Source organism: Uranotaenia lowii, chromosome 3, assembly GCF_029784155.1.
Source record: "Uranotaenia lowii strain MFRU-FL chromosome 3, ASM2978415v1, whole genome shotgun sequence".
NCBI lineage: Eukaryota > Metazoa > Arthropoda > Insecta > Diptera > Culicidae > Uranotaenia > Uranotaenia lowii.
The window spans coordinates 135,828,192-135,851,494 of record NC_073693.1 but is presented as its reverse complement, the minus strand read 5'-3'; the positions used below and the strand labels follow the sequence as shown (position 1 = coordinate 135,851,494).

At 36.6% G+C, this 23,303-nt stretch overlaps 2 protein-coding genes across 3 annotated transcripts; both read left to right on the top strand.

Annotated features, from left to right (window-relative positions):
- The first annotated feature begins 583 nt into the window (after positions 1 to 583).
- LOC129752079 (oocyte zinc finger protein XlCOF7.1-like) lies at positions 584 to 2,858 on the top strand. 2 transcript variants are annotated; one of them, XM_055747874.1, is made up of 4 exons: positions 584 to 831; positions 901 to 1,841; positions 1,911 to 2,118; positions 2,178 to 2,858. In XM_055747874.1, exons 1-4 carry the CDS (start codon positions 628 to 630, stop codon positions 2,700 to 2,702), a joined length of 1,878 nt encoding a protein of 625 aa, XP_055603849.1. In that variant the 5' UTR covers positions 584 to 627; the 3' UTR covers positions 2,703 to 2,858. The 2 variants fall into 2 exon arrangements, with proteins under 2 accessions (XP_055603849.1, XP_055603850.1); XM_055747875.1 differs by having other exon boundaries at positions 904 to 1,841; positions 2,178 to 2,857.
- Positions 2,859 to 4,087: 1,229 nt separating this feature from the next.
- Positions 4,088 to 23,097, top strand: LOC129752081 (transmembrane 9 superfamily member 3). Its single transcript, XM_055747876.1, has 8 exons — positions 4,088 to 4,513; positions 4,628 to 4,823; positions 20,520 to 21,007; positions 21,072 to 21,238; positions 21,296 to 21,521; positions 21,579 to 21,787; positions 21,853 to 22,083; positions 22,146 to 23,097. Exons 1-8 carry the CDS (start codon positions 4,439 to 4,441, stop codon positions 22,288 to 22,290), a joined length of 1,737 nt encoding a protein of 578 aa, XP_055603851.1. The 5' UTR covers positions 4,088 to 4,438; the 3' UTR covers positions 22,291 to 23,097.
- Positions 23,098 to 23,303: the final 206 nt, after the last annotated feature.

The window sequence follows — 23,303 nt, the reverse complement described above, 5'->3', positions numbered from 1 at the left end:
ACGCGGCGAAGGAGATGTCAATTTGTTCCGCCGCTCGAGTTCGCATAGGCTGCGTCCGTAAATTTTCCGCCAATTCGCATCGCATCGCACTCACTATGTCATCGGCCTTACATGAGGAAGGTATACATACCGGCGAAAAGTATACAAAAAATAAAAATTTTCCTGATTCCGATTTTCAAAAACAAAACATAAAAATCCGTAAATTTTTATGTATCTCTGAAATTTATTTACGACTGCTGATTTTATTCAAGGGTTATTTCATAGAAAAATATATTGACACTTTTTTCAGTGCAAAGAGCTAACTTCACGCAAAACTTTTGTTTATACCTTTTGTAGTACCATAGATTACGTTACAAATATTGATCATGAAGCGTTAATGTTTTTAAAATTTTTCGTTCAAAAATCGTTTTATAACGAATAATAGCAAAACTTTCGTTGCAATATTATTTGTAAAGAGACAATACAGTAAAAGTCTCTATTATTATTTGGGAGAAAAACTTGAAATACTTTGAATGCTGAATTCATCTAAGAAAAAAAATCATTCAATGTTTTTTTGAGTAACGTAGTTTTTAGAGCCCCTTTATAGTATGTTTACAAATTGAATTTACTTGATTTTACACAAGCAAAATGGTTCAGATTAGACTCGATCGTTTTCCCGATGTGTGTCGCATTTGCCTGCAGGATAAGGCTTCCAAAGAAGTGGCCAACAGCGACGAAAAGCGGGCTGCCCCGGAAATGATGCTCCCGATCGAGAACACAACGCTGGAGTACGGTGGGGATCAAACCCTGGCGGAGCTGCTCAACGAATTGGCCAACTATCGGGTGGGAAAGGTAGATTAACGTTTTATTAAATATGTAGTTTAAAAAATATGATAAAGCTTATATATATTTTTTTTCTAGCAGCACATATCCAGGATTCTACCAAATGCAATCTGTGCCACCTGTTTCGGAATCCTCGAATTCGTGGTTCACTATCGGAGGAAGCTCAATCTCACACTTCGATTTATGGAAGGTTTCGCAGAACTTCGAACCGGAAACGATCAGCCTCTGGGTCAACTATTCTCTGCTTGTTCCGAGGATCTAGCGCAGCTCCTTGTTGAAACGAACGTCTGCGATTCACAGGATGAAATACGTTTTGAGGATTTTCTCGAGCAGTTTGGAACTGCGAGGGAGCATATAGCAACGGCTGGCCCTGCTAACATTATTCTTAGAGGAGTGCAGTTTGTGGTAAAACCTAATGAAGAATTGCGCGAGGAATCTCTCAATCAAGAATATCTGAATGTTGAATATGTTGAGGATGAATCGGAAGCCATTCAAGGAACGAAAACTGTGCATGCTAATGCTGAGTGGCCCGAATTTTTACAAGAATCTGATGACGAACACGAAAATGTAATAATGTCTCGCCCAAACACAGAAGTAAAAGTAATAAGAAAATTTCCAAAGCCTAAGCAAAAGCCAGGAACTCACTTGTGTGGGTTTTGTCAGTATAAAACAACGTCCAAAGAAATGTTCCAGCATCATCTGGAAAGTCACGAGGCAGACGCAAATCCTTGGAAATGCTCTTATGCAAAGTGTAGCGAAGTTTACGTAACCAAAGCTGAGCTTGTGCAGCACAAACGGGAAGTACATTCGAAATATGTTTGTGATATATGCGGGCTGATAGTAAAACACAAGTATACCCTGGAAATTCACTTACGGCGTCATGTCGGAGCCAGTAGATTTCCTTGTCAGTACTGCTCGACATCGTTCATTACATCCAACGAGCTGAAATTGCACCTTTCGGTTGTTCACGTAATTGCAGAAGATTACGAATGCAACGAATGTGGACTGACCTTTAAAAAGTATGCTTTTCAAAACAATTATCTTTGAACACAACCAAATTTAATGTTATTCTAATCATTGCGTTTCAGCAAAAAATCCTTGACTCTTCATCAGAAAACTCATTCGAATGAGCGTAGTTTTCCGTGTGACGAATGCGAGATGGCTTTCAAAACGTCGGCTCATTTAAGGCGGCACCAGAATACGGTGCACCGAGCTATAAAATTCAGCTGTCCCAATTGTTCCGTTTCGTATGGACGAAAGGACAAACTTCGGATGCATATGGAGAAAGTGCATAAGGTAATTCTTAATCAACCTTTGAATTTGGAAACATTCAAATTTTTATCTCGATTTTCCAGATCCAAACTTATTTCCCGTGTGACATCTGTCTGAAAACTTTCTCGAACCAACGTGACTTGGAGGAACACAAGCACCATCACCGGAACCCACAGAATCTGGAATGTGGTGTTTGCTTGACAGCATTCCTGGATGCCAAAGATTTCGCGGAACACCTCTGCATAACCTATCGGGAGGATTACGTGTGTTGTGATCGAGATTTTAAATATCATCTGCAGTACAATAGGCATATGTTCTTGGTCCATGGGATGAAGACAAACGTGCGGGTGAAACCGGACTCGGATCAATTGCTGGGAGCTGCGATGGCTTCCAGGAAGCCAATCGAAAGGTGCGGCAAATGTGGGCAGACTTTTGCTACCCGGAAGCAGAAGAAAAACCACATGGCTCTTTGCATGCCAGTTTCATCTTCGTCAACTTCTATCATGCAACAACAACCAACGATCGAATTTAGCGATGGCATAACAGCGACTGAACAGGATGGATTAAACATGTTATCTTCCATTTCCTTTCAGATTATTCAACAATAGAACAGTGTATCAGTTTTTGTTTTCACATAGGTTCTTATGTAGAGAAAATCCATTTTGCGGCATTTAGTTGTGACTCAGTTGATAGAAAGCGGGTTCAAATAATTTACAATTTCTGAACATACAATAGACTATAGACAAATTATAAGCAATGTAGTTTATATATCAGTCGCCGATCATAATTGCGTGGATGATGGGAAACAGGCGATTCTCGAATCAGATACTGCAGTGAAAACATCACACAAAAATAGATGAGCAATAGGATTAAGTCCTTTTTGATTCAGTGGCCTCGAAACTACAAGTTAGCTTGAACTTGAAAAGAAATTCTACGCCTACAAAGTGAGTATAAAATTAAACACAAGTCCATCAAAATAAAGCATTACATGGAAAAAGGTTTTTGACTGAGGTTTTTGAAGAGAGCCTAAAAACATGCTGAAGTCTCAGAAAAGGAACAGGCAGGACTTCATGCTCAGATTTATAATACTGCAGCGCTCCTAGATTGATCGTGAATTTTTTGAAATGCTTTTTTTTTTCTATCGATGCGTCTGTCGTGATTTGTGGCTTGTTTTGCCGACACACGTCTCAGATCAGCATTAGTGCTGATCCGTTTCCCGGTCTTCTCCAGTTTGGCACCAGCGATGCCACACATACCAATTTTCCGGTATTTATACCGATTTTTGAGCAAAATTTTGACCAAGAATCGGTACCCGCATAAATGAGGATTGTAACCAAACGTTTCTAGAAATTGTTTAACGCGTTTATGTGATAATCTGGATTTGTTTAGAGTTGGCGCATTCGCCGTATTTAAAATTTGATACCGAATTCGTTCCTTTCGACGATTCCGAGCCCTGATTGGAACCTCTTTTGTTCATGTTATTCCTTAATTACTCAAAAATACGCCTTCAAAACCTCTCATTCAAAGTTTGAATGTCCATTAAATGGAGTGAATTAAGACCAGTTAAACTTCTGTTATTAGTAAATGACTCGAAAATATGTCTAAGATTGAATGCCGTTCTGGAATTAATTTGAGATTTTGAAGACATATTTTGAGTCATTAAGGAATAGCATGAATAAAAGAATTATCTCAAATACTGTCAATTGGTCCACTCTAAATAACTGTCTCAGACTGAGGCTCTCAGTCGACCAACGAAACATTTGAGAGCAATTTACATTGAATATTTGACCATATCGTCGTTCACATTAATTTGAATTTGTGTAAAAATTTTAATTTGAACGCCGTCAAACCCCCATCACTTCACGCAGCCAATGGATTTTGCCGCAACTTTCTGTTTTGCTTCCGAAATTCGTCGAACGTGATGACGTCTCATTTCAACGAAACGGCGAGCGAGAAGGAACGTCAAACTAAATGTCACGGTTTCTCTTTTTGGCTGCTGCTAGCAAAGGTGCATCATCAGTCATTGACGGGCCCAGGCAGAGTGGCAGAAAATTGCATTCCGGTTTTGTCTACGTGTTTTTCGCTAGAAGTTCCCATTTTTTCCCACGGGCGGCTGGCGACGGTTTTGGACCTGCTGTGGACCCAGGGTATCGGGAATTGGTACTGCCAGTGATTAAAGTGTCGAAAGAAAACGCGATTCACTGCTGAATCTGTCCCGTTGTCGTGACAATCGAAGGCATGAAATAACTTCAAGAGGTGGCCATTTCGATTCTGCGTCTGGAAAGTAACTTTCGATAAGAGCCGTCATTTTGCACCATTTTCGTTTGGAGTTTAACATCGTATCATGAGAGTCTGGGTTGTTCCGTTGTTGGCAATCCTGTTGCTGGCCCTGGCCAGGGCCGATGAGCACAATCATATAGTGAGTTTGTTATTTATTGATCAAGAAGGGTGGGAGGGAAGAAGGGGGTGGAGAAAGCAATTCTCGTAAGAAACAGCCTTAAAGCATTGTTATTGTTTCTTGTCCTCTTTGCAGTATGCGGACCATGAAGAGGTGGTCCTCTGGATGAATACGGTCGGTCCCTATCACAATCGGCAGGAGACATACGCTTACTTTTCGTTGCCCTTCTGCGTGGGGACCAAGAAGACTATCAGCCACTACCATGAAACCATGAGCGAGGCCCTGCAGGGAGTGGAACTGGAGTTCAGTGGATACGAGATCGATTTCAAGGGTAAGTGGATTTATTTTTTATTTGTAGCCTGCAGTTTAGCCTCCCAGGGAGTATTTTCCTACATAATCATATAAGGGCAGTTTAGCACTGAATGAACGTGACTTGAAAACAAACAAAAATTAGTATGGATGTGATTCAAGTTTAAGCTCATCTTATTCGAATTCATATCGCTTTTGTAACTGTTTTACCTAATAAAGAATTAGAAACGACTTTCGTAAATTTCGACAGATTAGTAGAAAATAAAGCTAATTACTAAAAAGCTAATTCAAAACCAAATCTTTAGCTTCAGACCAAAGCTTTAGATTTAGAAAAACAGATTTCGTAGGGAGCAAATAAATACTTGTAAGAAGCCCTGTGACCCTGATACGGAAAATATTATTAAAACGTGCAACAATGATTGCTTGACTGTTTCTAGGACAAGGTGGCATAGATAACTTTTGAAAGAAAAAGTATTCGAAACGGTTTATCTTCTTATTACTATGCTCTCAATCTATAACACTTTCATTTAGAGCCTGAGAATTTCATCCTTCACTGGTTGATTGAATAAAACAAATGACTTCCTGAAAAGGGAACAATTTTAGAGAGTGAAAAAATGCCTTTCGTAATCGTCAAACTTGTAGCACTCTTGTAGTTTCTGCGAGCAAAGTACCTATTTGAGTTTTAAAAAAGATTCAATTATTTTTGTTTACAACTCGGCATGTCTGCAGGCTGTTGTGTTAACATTGTTTATACAGTTGGACTAGTGAACGACTCAAAGTGGTGTTAGCGAGAAGAGACATTGTGCAGTTTAATTTTCGCAAAGCGACCGATTCAATAACACGTCGATAGATTATGGGTTCATATAATTTCAACTCTGAAGACTAAACTCTGAATCTATGAACATTTTTCCATGATTCAGAACTCTACAGTCAAATCCGACAACGGTTCTGAAAAAAAAAAACCAAAGTCTTTATAGCAGGGATGAGCAACGCGCGGCCCGCGGGCCGCATGCGGCTCTCGTTACGTGTTTGTGCGGCCCGCGAAGCTTATCTCAAATTAAATTTATTTCACGTTTTTTTTTACGATAGATTGTCATAATTATCATAAAATAGCAGTCTCTACAAAACCAGAAAAAATGATTTACCAATAACTTGAAATGCACGTCACTTGTTTGCATTTGCATTTGTCCCATAATCATCCAGATTGTTGACTTTTTTGTAGGATTTAAGCTTTTCGTTGAGTTTTTTTAAAGGCATAGATGTAATTTTATTTATTGAAAAAAAAAAAAATGAAATATTCAGATGGATGTTAAGTCATTATTTTTTATTTTAAACTAAGCTAAAATTGTAGTACGAAGTGAAATATTTTGGTTCTTTATTAATGCTGGAAATAAGGAAAGTTTGATAATAAAGACTGGGTGAACAATTAAAGATTTCTTATCGCATGACTCAGCGAAATTCTGATTTCTCGACAAAAACAACATCTGTAAATCTGTGATTCAACCCAAAAAGTTTGTAACGATTACTCAGGGGAACAGCCTATGTTTCAATAACTGATTTCGTAAAATTTTGGCGTCCTGATTTCAAAATTTTTCACAGATTTCTTCTATCACTTCCAGTTTCGATGATATGGCGGGTGGAAATTATTAAATTGATTAGTTTTGGGTACAAACAATCTTTCATAGCAGATAAACCAATAAACCTACATAAAAACCAAAAGCTGATTCTCAATCAGCAAACGACTTTTCATTTAATCAAGGACTCAGATATTGCCAAAATAATAATAAGATTACAACTTCTTCTGATATCATTAAAGAAAGTTATTGAATATTGAATATTAAAGATTTTTACTCATTCAACAACTTTGTTGAAGTCTGTGAAATGATTTGACTTTCGGGTTTAAAAAAATTGAAGATTCAATTCAGTTAAATTTTCCTTTTAAATATCGTCGAAATTTCCGTTTTTTGTAGGTTTGGAGAATACAACAAAAAGAAAATTTCCATAACTCGTTTAACAGAATTAAAAATAACTTGCAGTTTTTGGGAAAGTTGATCATTGAATAAATAAGTATTTGTATTTTACATTGTTGTCAAAAAAACTCATTGAATATTAGGATTAAGCGCCTCTAAATAATTCAAAATCAGATCTGTAATTCCTTGCACCTAGGAAAAGTGTGGATTTTGTTGTCTTGTGTTGTGTAATGATGGTATTTTCTGAAATTTCATAGGCAAATCATGTCAAACGTTGATTAAATTGAGTGATTTTACTTCCAAACTAGTAATCCACCTTACCAAAGTTATAAGATTTTCATCATTTTACCATAGAAAGCTTATCCTTATAAGATTTTCATCATTTTACCATAGAAAGCTTATCTAAATTAAATTGATAAAATTTATGAAATCTGTGGACATTTTTCAGAATTAAAAATGAAAACTGTAACTTTGACAAATGTGGTTAAAAAAATGTGGAATTATGAATGTTTCATGATTTTGAAACCTTCATGCGAAACTTGAAGTTAAAAAAACACCGTTTATAGAAAAAAAATTAGGCTTCACTACAAAATTTAAATAAACTGTGAAAAATCTTTTCTGAAATGGGCACAGAAAAAAAATTGCCATGATTAAGCTCCATGAAACTTTTAAATGGAAGTGATGACAAAAAAAAAACCATTGCATCGGTTCGAACAAAACAAGGATTTTCTCAGAAAACGGTTCAAAACTTTTTAAGAACCATAGAAGGACTTTCAAAATATTTCGTTATTAATAAATAAAAGGGAGGCAAATGATTTTTTTGTAAAACATAATATTCTCTTTACATTTTAAATCAATTAAAACAATTATATAATTGTAAAAATGATCAATATTGTGTGATAATTTAGGCTAGTTTATTCACCCTAAACTTAAAAAAATGTTTATGCAAGTACATAAATTCGTTTTAAATATCTTTTACCACACAAGATTTATTTTTGTCAAATATATGCCATTATAAGAAAATAACGTAAAGCTCTGCAAACTATTATTACCTAAATTTTATTCTAATGCGGCTCGTCGAAAGAATTTCAAATTAAAAGTGGCCCGTTGCTTCAAAAGGTTGCTCACCCCTGCTTTATAGCATTTTATAACATTTACATTACTTAATATGCCGTTCAAATGGAACGTCATTTCATGACTCCAGTGATGCAACTTACAAACGATCCTTATGTAGGTAGCTCGTTTCTCTAAAATCTCAGCCGTTACTACGATATCAATGACTTATTTAACCTGTTACTATCGCTGTTTTTGTAAGATTGATATACTTGAAGGTTCTATCGAAATGTGGTTTTAGTGGTGTTCCTAATTAGAGTAGATTTATACAAAAAATCATGGTTGATGATGAACACAGATAGATTCGGACGATTTATTTATTTTTCATTTACTTGCTCACCGTCTGGCGATATTCTTACTAATATTTAAATCGAAAAATACATAAACTTGGTTGAGCAATTTACATGAAATGTCGATTGGGCGTGATTGAATAATCATAGTGACTCGAAACTCCACAGGGAACGAGAGAGAGTATAGTAGGTTTGAATTGCGACGAGGTTGGCATTATCAATGTTTCCAGATATAACTTCGAATATGAATAGACAGCTGAGCATTACAACACGTGATCCGATTGGTTCGATGTTTAAAATTCCACATCGGAAATGGTAGGGAGGAAGTCGCTGAGGTTCATTCCAGGGAAAATTAGGAAGTGCGTATCTCATGAATCGCTTCTGGATTGACTCAAGTAGTTTCATTCCGCCAATTGAGTTTGGTGCCCAAACTTGTAAAATGCTGCAGCTGCAGCGAACGAGCGAGAGTAGTTATGTCGCTGAATCCTTTGGTGTTACTTACTAGAAATCTCAGAACATTTTTGACAGAAAGCCATTTGGCATAACAGTTATTTGGTATAAAAGCCATTAGACATTAAATTGGCAAGCCGCTGAGGTCTCCCAATCCGAGTTGGCCATCTACCGAACCAGCCTTATTCTTGAAGTATGAAGTATGTTCAAGAAGACACGTCTTGGAAGATTGAAGTAGTATTTGAAAATGATTGAAAAAACTTATGAGCTAATGACATTGGAGTATCTCGATTGCTGGGATTCGTTTCACCTGAGATCGGCCTGCTCCAACACTCCTACTCGATCGGTTGATTCTAATCCAGCGTCGGTCGCCAACTTCTTGAGTTGTGTAGCCGAAAGGGGTTTTGTCAATAGATCGGCTACCATGTCTTCAGTCGGGCAATAGACGACGTCGATTTCCTTCTCCTGCTTGAGGTTGCGAACGAAGTGATTTTTTGTGGCGATGTGCTCCTTCCTTTCCTGCTTGATATATCCTGAATCCAACGGAATTTTGGAGTCCTTAGCATCCGCCATACCCGTCTCTCGAATGATTTGATCGATGTACTGCTGCTGGTTCACGAAGAAACCGCCTTTCTTGTCTCGCTGAACCTCAATTCCGAGTTAGTAGTGGATGTCTCCGAGCTCACTTAGTTCGAATTGCTTCTTCAAAGCAGCAATCAAAATTTCGCAAAGCTCAATTTCCTCGCTAGCTACAAAAAAGTCGTCAACGTACACCAGAACGTAACAGGCTTTTCCGTGCTTCACCTTGTGATAAAGACATGGATCCGCTTTGCAGCGCTAGAAACCCTGCTTGAAAAGCTCGAAATTCCAACGACCAACAACGTGCGGAAGGTAGTCTGGCGCACCACAGGGGCGAATACTTCGTCATAGTCGCATCCAAACTTTTGTGTGAACCCTTGGGCTACCAGGCGGGCTTTGTAGTGAATGATGGTTCCTCGTTCCTCGTCCCGTTTCGTCTTGTACGTCCACTTGCAGCCAACGACCTTTCGACTTTTTGGTGGATCGACCAATTTCCAGGTTCCATTCTTCATCAGCGCGTCGTACTCCTCCTTCATTGCAGTCGACCAACGATCGCCGTGATCACCGCCAAGGCAAAGATAGTAGATATAAAGATACCCAGCTCTTGGAATTTTTCATATAAATCCTAACAGACATTCTTTCTACAAACATCAGCACCACCTGCTGACGGAAAAGGTCAACATTTCTCACAAATTGTGTTTGAAGATCCGAGCGTGCAGATCATGATGCACTCTGATATGTTTTCAATCAATTTAAAATTATTCAAAATGCACTCTGAAGTAATTTGATTAAATTTTGCAGAAACAAATGCTACTGACTCAGTAAAATTGAGATAACCGCATTCAGATTCATCGATTGAATTGAAAAACTTAAACTTAAACAGTTAAAATAAGAATGAAAACATTAACGTTCACAATGTTTTTATTTTGATTATTGAAATCAACAATGAATGAAAAAGTGAATAAAGAAAATAATAATTGAGGAATATTTAACTATGTATAATTTAAGAACATAGTGAAATGTTGAATTTCAAGCCAGCCTCAGTGATTTTAATTTTTGATTCCCTCAATGTGATAACATCCCTACGGTTAAATCAGAGGAATCGAAATTAAAACATCTTAGGAGGTTTTAAACTCTGAGACCAGTTCAAAATTCATCTTTCAACTATTTTTAGTTACTAGCTAGAGAAGATTTTTCATTTTCACCTGAGATGTACCGCTACCTTCATTTACTCTGTTAATTTTGTAGACAGAACTAAATTTAGCTAAATGGCCTGCAAGGAAATCCAATACTCAAAGTGCTGTATGATAGAAACAGCTGGATCAACTTATAAAACTGTGGATTTTTACTTTACCTTAAGTGTCGTGTTAAATTTTGAAGAATATTATTTTATTATTAGTTTTGCAAATTTTGAGTCTTCTTCAAATTTAAACAATCAGGCTGATATATATTTTTTTTTGAAAAATTTGGATATTGTGCAATCTTTTGCTGTCACAAAAAGCGGTTAGCGTGTAGAAAAATAAAGAAAACTGATTTAAATAGGTACTGATTTAAAATATGGCAGAAATGTACCAATCCACTGATCTAAAGTTTGCAGTCCCTTTTTGTGCGCTGCGCATAAAATAATCCACACCCTCATTTCTGACACTAAAGGTTTTTGAGTGCAAAAATTAGTTATTGTTAATCTGGGGGAGGAAGACTGAAATTTGCTGTATCGTTTTCTGTATCGTTTTTTTACTGTTCGGCAAAAAGCTAGCAATTGTTGAAAAGATTTGTAGTCGTTCAAATTTTAACTTTGGATGATCAGTTTCGTGTAGCGAGTCATGTAACTCAGTTGTTTAAGTGCTAAATTTAGATTTGACTATATTTTTAGAACTACCATTAATCAAACTGTAGAGAATATTACGGGTGCGTATAAAAATAAGTATGAGGTTAAACATGACACACTTTAATATTAAAATAAACGGTACTGATCGAATAAATAAATAAAGAAAATAAATCGATGAAGAGTTGCATAGAAATTGAAAAATGAACCTTGGCTGAGAAATAGAGAGAGAGAGAGAAAATCATAGAAAGAGATTTCGATCTTCGAGGAAACGATGCTCATCAACAGCGTTACCACATATACAGATTTTTCAGTGAACATACAGATTTTTTTGAAATTTTCAAACCAAGAATCTGTATATACAGATTACAGATAATTGGAAATTTATACAGATTTTATACAGATTTTCAGCAAATGAAAAAAATTCTATGATATTTTGATTATGCTTTGAGTTAATCGAGAATAATCTCCTTTGATGATCCAACGTTCAAGCCATCAATTGTCATGCTCACAAATGAGAAAAATCTTCCAGATTACAGTTCGGAACTGCATCAATGCAAGGGTTTGAAAAGAGTTTTCAAACCTGTGTTAGAAAATCATACACCAAGATCAGACATTGCATTACACGAAATGTAACTTTTAATGGGACCTAGTTAAATATTATTGACTAACTTTAGCTGCAGTGAATATTTTTCTTGCAGTATACAGCGATTACAACTAAATACAGAAACTGATCAGAGACAATTGACACAATTTCCAAATCCCATCTGATTGTTAAACTCCGGTTGGACAAAGATCGTTGCATTTTACAAAACATAGCCACTTTAAAGTTGGTGTGACCTTATTTTTTTTACATGTAGCGGTACCGGATATGTATTTTGTACGTTGTACTGGAAATATAATTTCGTGCAATGTTTCGAAGTCGCAATTATTTGTACAAACAAACCAAAAAGCGGATTGCCTGTAACAAAATCACAGGATTAAAACTCGAACAAGATCGAACAAACGTCGCAGTTCGCAATAATGAAGAGGGCAACTAGATTAGTGCGCCACGCATTATAAAAAAGGTCGCCGTAGTGCAATGTTAGTATCCGGAATCAAAATTTTGAATACAGATTTTAATACAGATTTTTGAGATTTTATACAGATTTAAAAGATTTTTTGCCTCGAAAATACAGATTTAAATGTGGCAACGCTGCTCATCAATGAATATGGTCAGTCTATAGAGAGAGCTTGAAAAGAAAGCATGGCGTAGGTGGAATCAAAATTTGAAATTGCGGAAGTAAATGGAAGCAGCTATAGAGTGAAATCTGGAAATTTAGTCGTTGATATATCTACCAGTCACGACAATGGCGCGGTTGGTAGGCTAGGAAAGTCTATCAAAACAGGTATGTTTGATTTAATGAAGGAAAATATATGGCTAACGAAAAACCTCGGATCACTGGCGTCGCAGAGAATGTTTCCAAAATGGCGAAGACAGAAAGAAAATTGAAAATCCTGTTTGAGTGTATCATCTTTGGACTATTGGAAGATGTTGTAAAAACTGTGAGACAAAAGTCTGTTTCGAAAAGAAAATCATGTAGAAACTAGGAGATTAAGCCAGTTCCGTTGACAAAAACTATAAAATTGAAAAATTAAAAATGATAGAGTCCCATGAGGGTGAGTTATAGTCCCGGTGGGTAGAAGTGATAAAAATAACGTAAAATAGAAGTCCCGATGGGGTGAAAGGAAAGTCCCCTAGGGTTGATCTTGAATAAAAATTGAAAAGTCCCATTAGGGTAAACAACGGTCCCTAGTGGGTGGAACAGATTTATGAACATAAATAATACAATAAAAAAAAAGAGAAATAAATAAAAGTCCCTTTGGGGTGAGAAAAAGTCCCCAAATGGGTTGTTAGAAAAAAAGAAAAAAAAACACTTTAAGTAAAGTCCCCTTGAGGTGATAAAAAGTCCTCAACAAGGGTTAATAGTTATGAAGGTAATTTTTAAAGAGTTTAAGAGCGAACAAGTTTTTAAGGATATTAAGCGAGGTTAAGTTCAATGAGTTGTTGAGAAATGTTTATCTTGAGATGTAGCGACAAACATAGAATAGTAAAAGGTGAATGCTAATTTGTTTCGTACAAGATATAATAAGTCGAGATTCTGAAGGCTAGAAGTAAAAACCTGTAAGTGGAGTTCTGTCACTGAAAAAGAGAAGATAATAATTAAAGATAAGAGATAATAAGATAAGATAATAATTAAAATTTAATCTGAAGTACGTAGCTGAATTTGAATATTTAAGTTGAGCACCAAAAATGTAGGTGAGATTCAATGTTGCACTCGAATCTAGAATGCCATATATGTTTGAAATTTGAAATTGAAATTTCATTGAGAAATTTTAATGTAACAACTGTGGGTTTAGCCTCGTATCGATGTAGTCTGAGGCTGCAGATTTGTTTTTCCAATAATACATAACTAATTAAAAAAAAAAAAAAGATTTTAATAATTGGAATTTAAACCCTAACTCCTTAAAGGTTAGGTGAAAAGTCACAATCGCGCTGAATCATAAAGGAAGTTTTGAATTTGAATATGTCGACTAAGATTAAAAACTTAAGTCTGAAACCGCAAACTAGTAAAAGTAAAATCCCATTGAGATGAGAAAGTGATGATGAGCATGATTATGTTCATGAACATGATTAAAGTGATGATTCACATGATTTTGTTGATGGGATGATTGAACAGTTTATTACCATAATTTGTACTACATAATCTAAGCCCAATCTAATAAAAAAAATACTTAGGATAAAAATTTCTAAGGGCTGCACAAATTCTTAATTGAGAATCTGGAACTGAATACACTTCCTAATAATAAGAGATCCTAATAAGAGATTACTGTAAAAGAGAGACAGAAAGTGGAATTTTCAAAATCCTCAATTGATTGAAAATTCGTCACATATATGTCACATAAAGGTATCTTACAAGTTGGAATAAAACGTTTTGCTATACAAATTTAAAAAAAAAAAAGATACAGAATCTGATATTCTTACCTTTTATTTGAACATGAAGGATAAATTGGAATTATGCAGTAGAAAAGAAAAAAAATCTTAAAAATAATTTGAAGTTTCAATACTGGAGTGGAACAAACAAACAAATCCTATTATGTTGGTGAAATTAATAGTTGGTATCAAATTTGATGTGCCATATAAGTTTGGAATTGGAATCTCGTGTTGAAGTCTGAAAATAACAAGTGTGTTTGTAGCCTTATAACACTGTAGTATGGGCTACAGATCTGAATTTTAAATTATACCTAGTAAAAAAAAAAAAATATTTTCATGTTTCAAATCTAAATCTAAAATCTCTGAAAGGTTGAATGAGAAATTACAATCTGATATTTGTCAGTCATTGACTCTGAATTCCGAATAATCTTATTCTACCGCCTTAACATGAAGGAACAGGATTTTGGTAGCTAAGCTAACGAATTTTAATCTAAATAATTCAAAATACTCTGAATCCTAAAAGATATGTTAACTAAGCTTGAAATCGGAGTGTGAAACCTAAACTACTTGAATGTGCCGTAGTAGAATTCCATGAAGATGAGAGAAAGTCCCCAACAATAGTTGATAGCTAGGATGGTGAATTTAAATTTTAATTATATGAAAGATAATTAAATATTTTATCAAGATAATGTAAGTATTACAAAAAGAATCGAAATACGAGAAGTTTCGCGTGTGTGAACTTTGTCTGATCTAATTAAAAAACACTAATAGAGTATAATAATTCATGTTTTAATGTTTCGTAAGGGTTATGAGGTCTTCATCAACAAGAATCAAATTTTCGTGAAAACTCTAGAGGAGCCGAATATTATAATAGTATAATATTATAATAGTATAATACTTCTTACTAGGTAAGAGATTATTATTGTAAAGAGAGACATGCAATACCGAAGTGGAGTTTAAAAGAGATAATCCAATTAGGTACGACATTTTGAAATTTGTCAAATGTCGAAACTAAAAGATCGAAAGAAGTACTTACGCGCGTTTCGGAAATCAGTGGTGTCATTAATACGTACCTGGAAGAAAAAATAAATAGGTTTTAGTATGGTTTGAACATTAGAAGACATTAAAGAAATTTAGACAAATAAAATGGCATGATAACGTTAGCACACTGACTGCTCAATTCCTAACTGACTATGGATAAACTGAAAAATAATAGATGACAATGTCTACAGATATTTTGAATTTATATCTTCAATTTTTTTGTTGCATCTAAACTCTAAAGGTATGATTTTTGGAAAATAAAATAATTTGTCTATTGAACAAAAAAAAAAAAACCGGAAAATCAGGCTGGACAAAATCAGTTTAACCATCATGTATCACACTAGGGTGGATCCTTACTGTCCTATTCTGGATATATATTTGTTCCTTAAATAAAATTTTAAAGAAAAAGATATGTTCCAAACGAGACCTGCGACATTCTTCGTTTTAGTTTCATTTTTAAGACTCTAATCAAATCTATTCTAGAGAAACTGGCAGTACATAGATTTTTTTAAGATGATTAAAAGAAAGGTTATCAATTGGTCGATTTAGCTTGAAATTATACATAAAATTGGTTTGGAAGAAAGCTCGGATTAATTAACTTTATACGCAATGTCAAAAAAATCGAAAATCGAAAGTTTTCATATATGGCTTCAAAGGCTGCAATGATATCGTAATTCTAAGAGACCTTAACATCGTATTCGAATTTGATTAGGATATCTTACTGAAAATGAAATGTCAACGAAATTGGTTCAAGTCGAACAAAATGTTTCAAGTTTGTAGTGTATTTTAAAAAACCATAACTTGTTCAACTTTAAAGCTTTTATCAAGTGCATTCGGTGCAAAATAATAAAAAATTGTTGGTAGAATTACAAATGGACATTAATGAAATCATTAATGTTTAAATATTAAGCGCAGCATAACAAAATAAAACTGAAATGACTCGTACAAATTCATAAGTGATAAAAAAATATTACCAATTTTTTGATCAAACATATATGTTACAATCGAATTTAGCGAACTATAATAGATTTGCAAAACTTTACGTTGTCATTTACTTGGCTGGTAATAAGAAGCATCCTTGTACATTGGTGTCTTAAAACAACTTTGAAACTGGCTAAGAATTTAGAACTAACAAATAAACAAAAATTGACTTACAATTCTTATTTCAAACCCAGCCATATGTATGCTGGCAGCTTTCATTGTCACCTATTGCCACCATTCGGTTCAGGAACGATATGGATGATTTCAATGTTGCAAATACATAATGGATTTGCAATTCCAATAGCCATTTGAATGATTTTAGTTTGGTCACAAGAACTTTTCTTCAATTAAAGGCCGTCGTTAGTCTTCATATATATTTAATGAAGTTTGTTTACTCAGCGAATCGTGAATTGTGGAGGTGGCAGAGCGATTGATTACCAATGAGATGCAGAAAGGAGGTGGTGAAACGTAGTGATGCATGTATGTAGAAGAAATTTAAACTGAAAGATAGTCGTTTTTGAGTTTTTTTTTTTTTTAATCTGTAATTAATCCGAAACTAAGCTAATGGGTAGATTATGATGTTCAATTAATTCATCGAAGCTTCCCTCGAACTGTATACCAATAGTAGAGGAAGAATGACCAAGATGGTTAAAATCCTCTATAAATAAACAAAATAGAAATAGAAAATAGTATACCAATAGTTTGGGTTGCTGAATAAACAATTGCTCTTTAAGGATGCATTTAAAACACAAGTTTACTCAAGAGATTTTTTAAATTTAGTATGAATCCGTTACAGAAGCTTAAGAAAAAAAACCAGAAATCATGAATAAAAATTGAATTATGTGCTATGAAAATAGGTCGTCTTAAATGAAATAAATGCCTTACCAGTGAAATCTATTAATATACGTCCATAAAGAAAAAAAAATATAGTAAAATTAAAACATGAAAATTTGGTTTGATATTTAAATTTGCGTAACGATTCCATAAATTTATGTACCGATGATTTGTAAGATCTTTCTTTTTAAAAATTAAGATTTTTTTTCTATTTAACAATTGATATTCAGTATACGTATAACCGTGATTGAACGAATTCTCACGCTATCATCTTTTGAATTTAAATTGAATTTTCATCAACCTAATTGATACAAAACAACAATGTGTTTTGAGAAACTGTTAAGATGAAATAAAAAAAAAATACATATGTATACATATATAAAATAAAGTCATTCTTGAGGTGGATGGTAGATAATCTTCAGTGAATTTTTAATAATTTGTGCCGATAAATTTTTCTTATCATCCATTTGTGAATAAAAGTAGTCAATTTTTTCTTGTATGTGGATGTGTAAAGTTTAGTTCGTAGAACAAAACCAATTTCAAGCACAAAATGAGAGTACAGGTGAAGGCGAATGTAGAGAATATTACGGGTGCGTATAAAAATAAGTATGAGGTTAAACATGACACACTTTAATATTAAAATAAACGGTACTGATCGAATAAATAAATAAAGAAAATAAATCGATGAAGAGTTGCATAGAAATTGAAAAATGAACCTTGGCTGAGAAATAGAGAGAGGGAGAGAAAATCATAGAAAGAGATTTCGATCTTCGAGGAAACGATGCTCATCAATGAATATGGTCAGTCTATAGAGAGAGCTTGAAAAGAAAGCATGGCGTAGGTGGAATCAAAATTTGAAATTGCGGAAGTAAATGGAAGCAGCTATAGAGTGAAATCTGGAAATTTAGTCGTTGATATATCTACCAGTCACGACACAAACCATTTTTATTTATCAGCTTCAAAACTTTGACGAAATTTCAGCGACTCAATACGCCTGATCATGCAAGAATTTGCCAGAGCAAAACAAAACGTAATTAAATCATTGTTTTACGCAAAACAAGTGCTTTTCAGCATAAAACAAGTTTTATTAAAAATCTCTAAATAAGAAAGTAAAATTTTGAACCTTTGCACTGGTCGGTAGATTCATGAGAGAAATTTGACGTTTGAAAGATTTTTTTCTTTTTTTATTCAGTCTTCCTCCCCCAGTTGTTAATGGGACTTTTGATTGCTGTGCTTTAAAACTCTCAATTGAGTACATGTGTCCCACAGTGTGATAAAAAATGCTTTACATAGCTTTACATGAGTTTTTTCTGCTAACAGTGTTCACTGTGTTTTAGTTGCATTTCTGCCGTCATATTTGACGGTGGCGCTTATTTTTTTTGTCTCCCGGTTTTCATAAGAGTTGGGAATCTTTATATAAACTATTTTTGGCCAAGGGCTTCTTGGGGTGTTTGGGGATCACCTGTTGACCGTTTGGATTTCTTGGCTCGCTTGGAACTGCGACACGTCACCACCAATGAAAACCAATCAAGTAGTCAAGCAACCTGCCTTAAACTGCGCGCTCTCGTCCGCTTCGCCTGTGACACGGGTGGATTTGAAGTAGAGTGCGAGGGTAGCGCAGTGGGAACAGTACACCGGCTGAGGATGTTGAACCCTGACGACATCCATGCGATGATTGCGACTTTGCTCTTCCTTCATCCAGAAACGTAACATCCCGGACCTTCGTCATAGAGCGTGTCTTGATTTTGTACACGCTATAAGCCTTGGAGTTTTCCTCGTAGCCAACAAGGATGCTTTCTTCAGCTTTGCGTCCCATTTGCGTCGTTTTAGTTTCGGAACGTGAGCCATTACCGTAGTTCCGAAAATTCTCTGATGCGATAAATCCGGCTTTCTTCTTGGCCAGATTTCCTCAGGCGTCTTTGCGTGACCCTTGATTGATTATCGATTCAACAGGTAAACGGATGTGGACACCGCTTCTGCCAAAAAGCACTTTGGAAGACCTTCTTCTAAGAGTAAACACCAGGCTTCTGCCAAAAAGCACTTTGGAAGACCTTCTTCGAAGAGTAAACACCAGGCTTGTTCGACGATAGACCTATTGACTCGCTTTGCCAATCCGTTTTGTTCCGGGGTGTAATCGGTGGTTGTATGGTGTTTGATGCCTAGTCGTTCCAAAAAGCTTTGGAAATCACGATTTGTGTACTCCTTCTCAATGTCCGTTCGAATGTTCTTGATCTTGAAACCCTGTTGTCTTTCGGCCATACTGTGGAAGGACTGGAACGCTTGTAACACCTCGTACTCGGACTTCGTCGCCAAAATACAGACAAAGATCTTCCTGGATTTATCGTCCACAAACGTGATATAGTACCGATTCTTCCCAATCGAAGGTTCCTCCATAGGCCTGCAAACGTCTGAATTGACCACCTCGAGCACCTTGTTCGCTCGTGAACCGTCTTTGCTGAAAGGTAAACGGGTTTGTTTTCCAAGGGGACAAACCTTACACGCATCACCATCATAATCTTGAAATTGGACTCCGGATACCAGGCCATTTCGAAGTTGCTTCAGACTTATTATGTGTAGGTGACCCATTCTGCTGTGCCAAATCGATTGAGTTCCAACGACGAGCAAGTCAAAGATTGATGGGACTTCTGACCATCGAACTTGAATAATCACCTTCGTTCCGGTTGCGAAAACCTCTCCGTCGGAATTAACAACAGTGCATCCGCTGTTTCCGAAGATGACCTTGTTTCCGTTCTTGACAATTTGTCTAACGGACAGTAAGTTTGTCGAGAGACCCGGAGTGAACTGGACATTTCGAACGTTGATTTCACCTGGGGTGAGTCGTGACTTCAGCTTCTCATCTCTGATGGACACAACATCCATCGCTTCATGATTGGCAGCAACCCCTGTACCACTGCCTCGGCGCCGATTCTCGAGCAGATTTTCGTCGTTGGTTAAATGAGATGTGGCCCCTGAGTCGAAGTACCACTCACCATTGATCCACCGTCGACAGAACCATATAAAACGACTCCTAACCGGTTCCTCTTCGGGCTATTCCCGGCAATGTGTCCGATCTTCGAACACGCATGGCATCTCGGACCCTTCGGCTCTTCGTTGTGGGACTTCGTTTCATGATGATTCGACGATCACAATCGACGACCGCTTCATTTTGGAACTCCATACCGTTGGCCATTCGCTTCAATTTCTTCAAGCTGCTCCATTTAAATATGTCCTTTTAAAGGATTGCTTCACTTTGACCCTTCTCGATCAAATTAATCTTCGGAGGATTGCAAACTGGCCAATATCCCGAAATTTGGTGAAAAAGTTGGCATCCACAATAACTCGAAGTGGTTCTGCCTGCTTGTTGATTGTGTACTTCAAAAAGATGTCCTTTAAACTTTTCCGAGATATCTAATCGTAAACATCAAAGGTACATTATGAGTCCTTAATTCTCGGTACGGTTCGCTTATTGTTCCATCGTCATTCTTCTACAACTGCAACGCCTTTGCCAACGAAGTCTTGCGAAAGCCAAGTCAAATTTACAATGAAGTTTTTCAATTTTTACTTTACAAATTAATTGAGCAGCATACTGTTCTCTGGTCAAGCTTTTGGGGATTTTAATTGCACGATGTCGCACAATCTCATTGACTATAAATATTTCCAGATGACATCTCGCCGACGGAAATCTGCATGGTCGAGCTGAACGAAAAGTCGCACAAAGCCTTCGTCTACGCCGTCATGAACCAGTACTGGTACCAGATGTACATCGACGATCTGCCAATCTGGGGCGTGGTAGGCAAGGAAGAAGACAAAAAGTACTACATCTACACCCACAAAAAGTTCGACATCAGCTACAACGGCAAGCAGATTGTGGACGTAACCCTGACGCCGGAGAAGAAGGAACTGCTCAAGGTGGGCGCCAAGATCAAGTTCACCTACGAGGTCAACTGGAAGCCGAGCAACGTCAAGTTCGAGGATCGGTTCGATAAGTATCTGGATCCGAACTTTTTCCAGCACCGCATCCATTGGTTCAGTATTTTCAACAGTTTTATGATGGTGATCTTTTTGGTTGGGCTGGTGTCGATGATTCTGATGCGTACCCTGAGAAAAGATTACGCCCGATACAGCAAGGACGAGGAAGCTGACGATATGGTATGTTGGTTTAGTTGGGTTGAAAAAAGTAGATATAGGTTTTAACACATGTTTTTGATTTCAGGAGCGAGATCTCGGTGACGAATATGGATGGAAGCAAATTCACGGAGATGTTTTCAGATCCGCTTCCAATGGAATGTTATTCTCTTCGTTGATCGGTGCTGGATACCAATTGACATCAGTTGTACTTTGTGTTATCACTTTCGCAATTTTGGGCGAACTCTACACAGAGTAAGATACTAAGGGTTAGACATGAATATCTGAGAATAACATTGAAATTGGTTTCAGACGAGGATCGATGCTCTCGACTGCAATTTTCGTTTACGCTGCCACGTCTCCTGTAAACGGATACTTTGGAGGTTCGCTGTACGCTCGGATGGGTGGTAAACAGTGGATCAAACAGATGATTCTTTCGGCCTTTATCGTACCAGCGTTGGTTTGTGGAACAGCCTTTTTCATCAATTTCATCGCAATTTACTATCATGCTTCAAGAGCGATTCCGTTTGGCACAATGGTAGGGAGTTTTTCTGAATTTAAACTGTGATGTAAAAAAAATAATTTTATTTTGTAGGTTGCAGTAACCTGCATATGCATATTCGTCATCCTTCCACTGACTCTGATCGGAACCATCGTGGGTCGCAACCTGGATGGACAACCGGACTATCCTTGTCGAGTGAATGCTGTCCCTAGACCTATCCCAGAGAAAAAGTGGTTTATGGAACCGGCAGTTATCATTTTGTTGGGAGGCGTTTTACCCTTCGGTTCAATTTTCATCGAAATGTAAGTTGTGTCTATATAAATTTAATCGTCGGACCCAGTTAACATTCTTTTGTTCCACTTGTCAGGTATTTCATCTTCACCTCGTTCTGGGCGTACAAAATCTACTACGTGTACGGGTTCATGCTGCTGGTGTTCTTGATTCTGATCATTGTGACCGTTTGCGTGACGATCGTGTGTACCTATTTCCTGCTGAACGCCGAGGACTACCGATGGCAATGGACCAGCTTCATGTCGGCAGCTTCGACGTCAATCTACGTGTACATCTACTCGTTCTACTATTTCTTCTTCAAGACAAAGTGAGTAGAAGTAACAATTTTGTGGTGCTTCGTTTCGAACTTATCATTGAATTTATTTTCAGGATGTACGGACTGTTCCAGACGGCGTTCTACTTCGGCTACATGGCCCTGTTCTCCGGTGCGCTCGGTATCATCTGCGGCACGATGGGCTACATCGGGACGAACATATTCGTGAGGAAAATCTATTCGAATGTGAAAATTGACTAAAAGTTCGCATGCTTGGTTAGTAGTTTTATACGATCACACTATTAAACTATGTTTCCTGTTAATTTCTGTTACGCACTAAGTCTGATTCCACATTACAACAAACAAAGCCGAACAGGATGGTTCTGACGCCTGTTCCCGTAGAGTGGCAAAGCAACCGATCGAAACTGAACAATTCTTACAGTCCACTTCAGAAATATCGGTGGCACAGTATCCGTTTATTTGATATAGGGCCATCATAATGAGAATGAGCTACCACAAAATAAGCTACATTATAGAGAGGGGGGTCTCACTTATCAACCGAACACGTGAACGCGAGCAATTATATAGGAGTAAATTTTCTGTGTTTTAACCATAAGTTATTAATATGTTGAAGAGTAGGATCAACCGACGACGACAATGCGTACTAGCAACGAGAGGCAGGCGGCATTCTTCGTCACCTTTCATAATTAAAACCTTTCTAATCAAAAACAGGATGATAATAGTTTAACACTTTCTTTCGAGTTTAACTTTATTTGAGAGAAAACTTACAAGATCCTGTAACACTGGTTGAACCAATTCGTACTGACTATCGCCGCGTATTTAGGAACTACTGATAGTGTGTAGGAGTGAATAGTAGCATAAAGAGAGTGAACAAAATCGTGAACAGAATCCAGCACAGTTTTCGGGTAATTTGTCAAGGGCGAAGAAGTGCAGATAAATAGTTAAATAAATGTATTCTCATGCATGCTTCTTCTGGATGTGCTACGAAAGGCAGTTTTTATTTGAGAATTAGTGAATGAATAAAAACTTAGATACTGAACAAATCAAGTACCGTGGAATTTTATTCAGTAGAAAGATCACAAAACTCACTAAGTATAGTGTCTTGACTCTCGCTTTAGCAGTGTATTGTATTTTAAGGACATCGATGAATACTGAGCGAACAATGTATACGAGTGGAAAGGAAAAGTAAGTAATTTGACAGACAGATTTCAGGACGGTGGATCTTTAGTTTTGGTTGGGTGAACCCAACACCT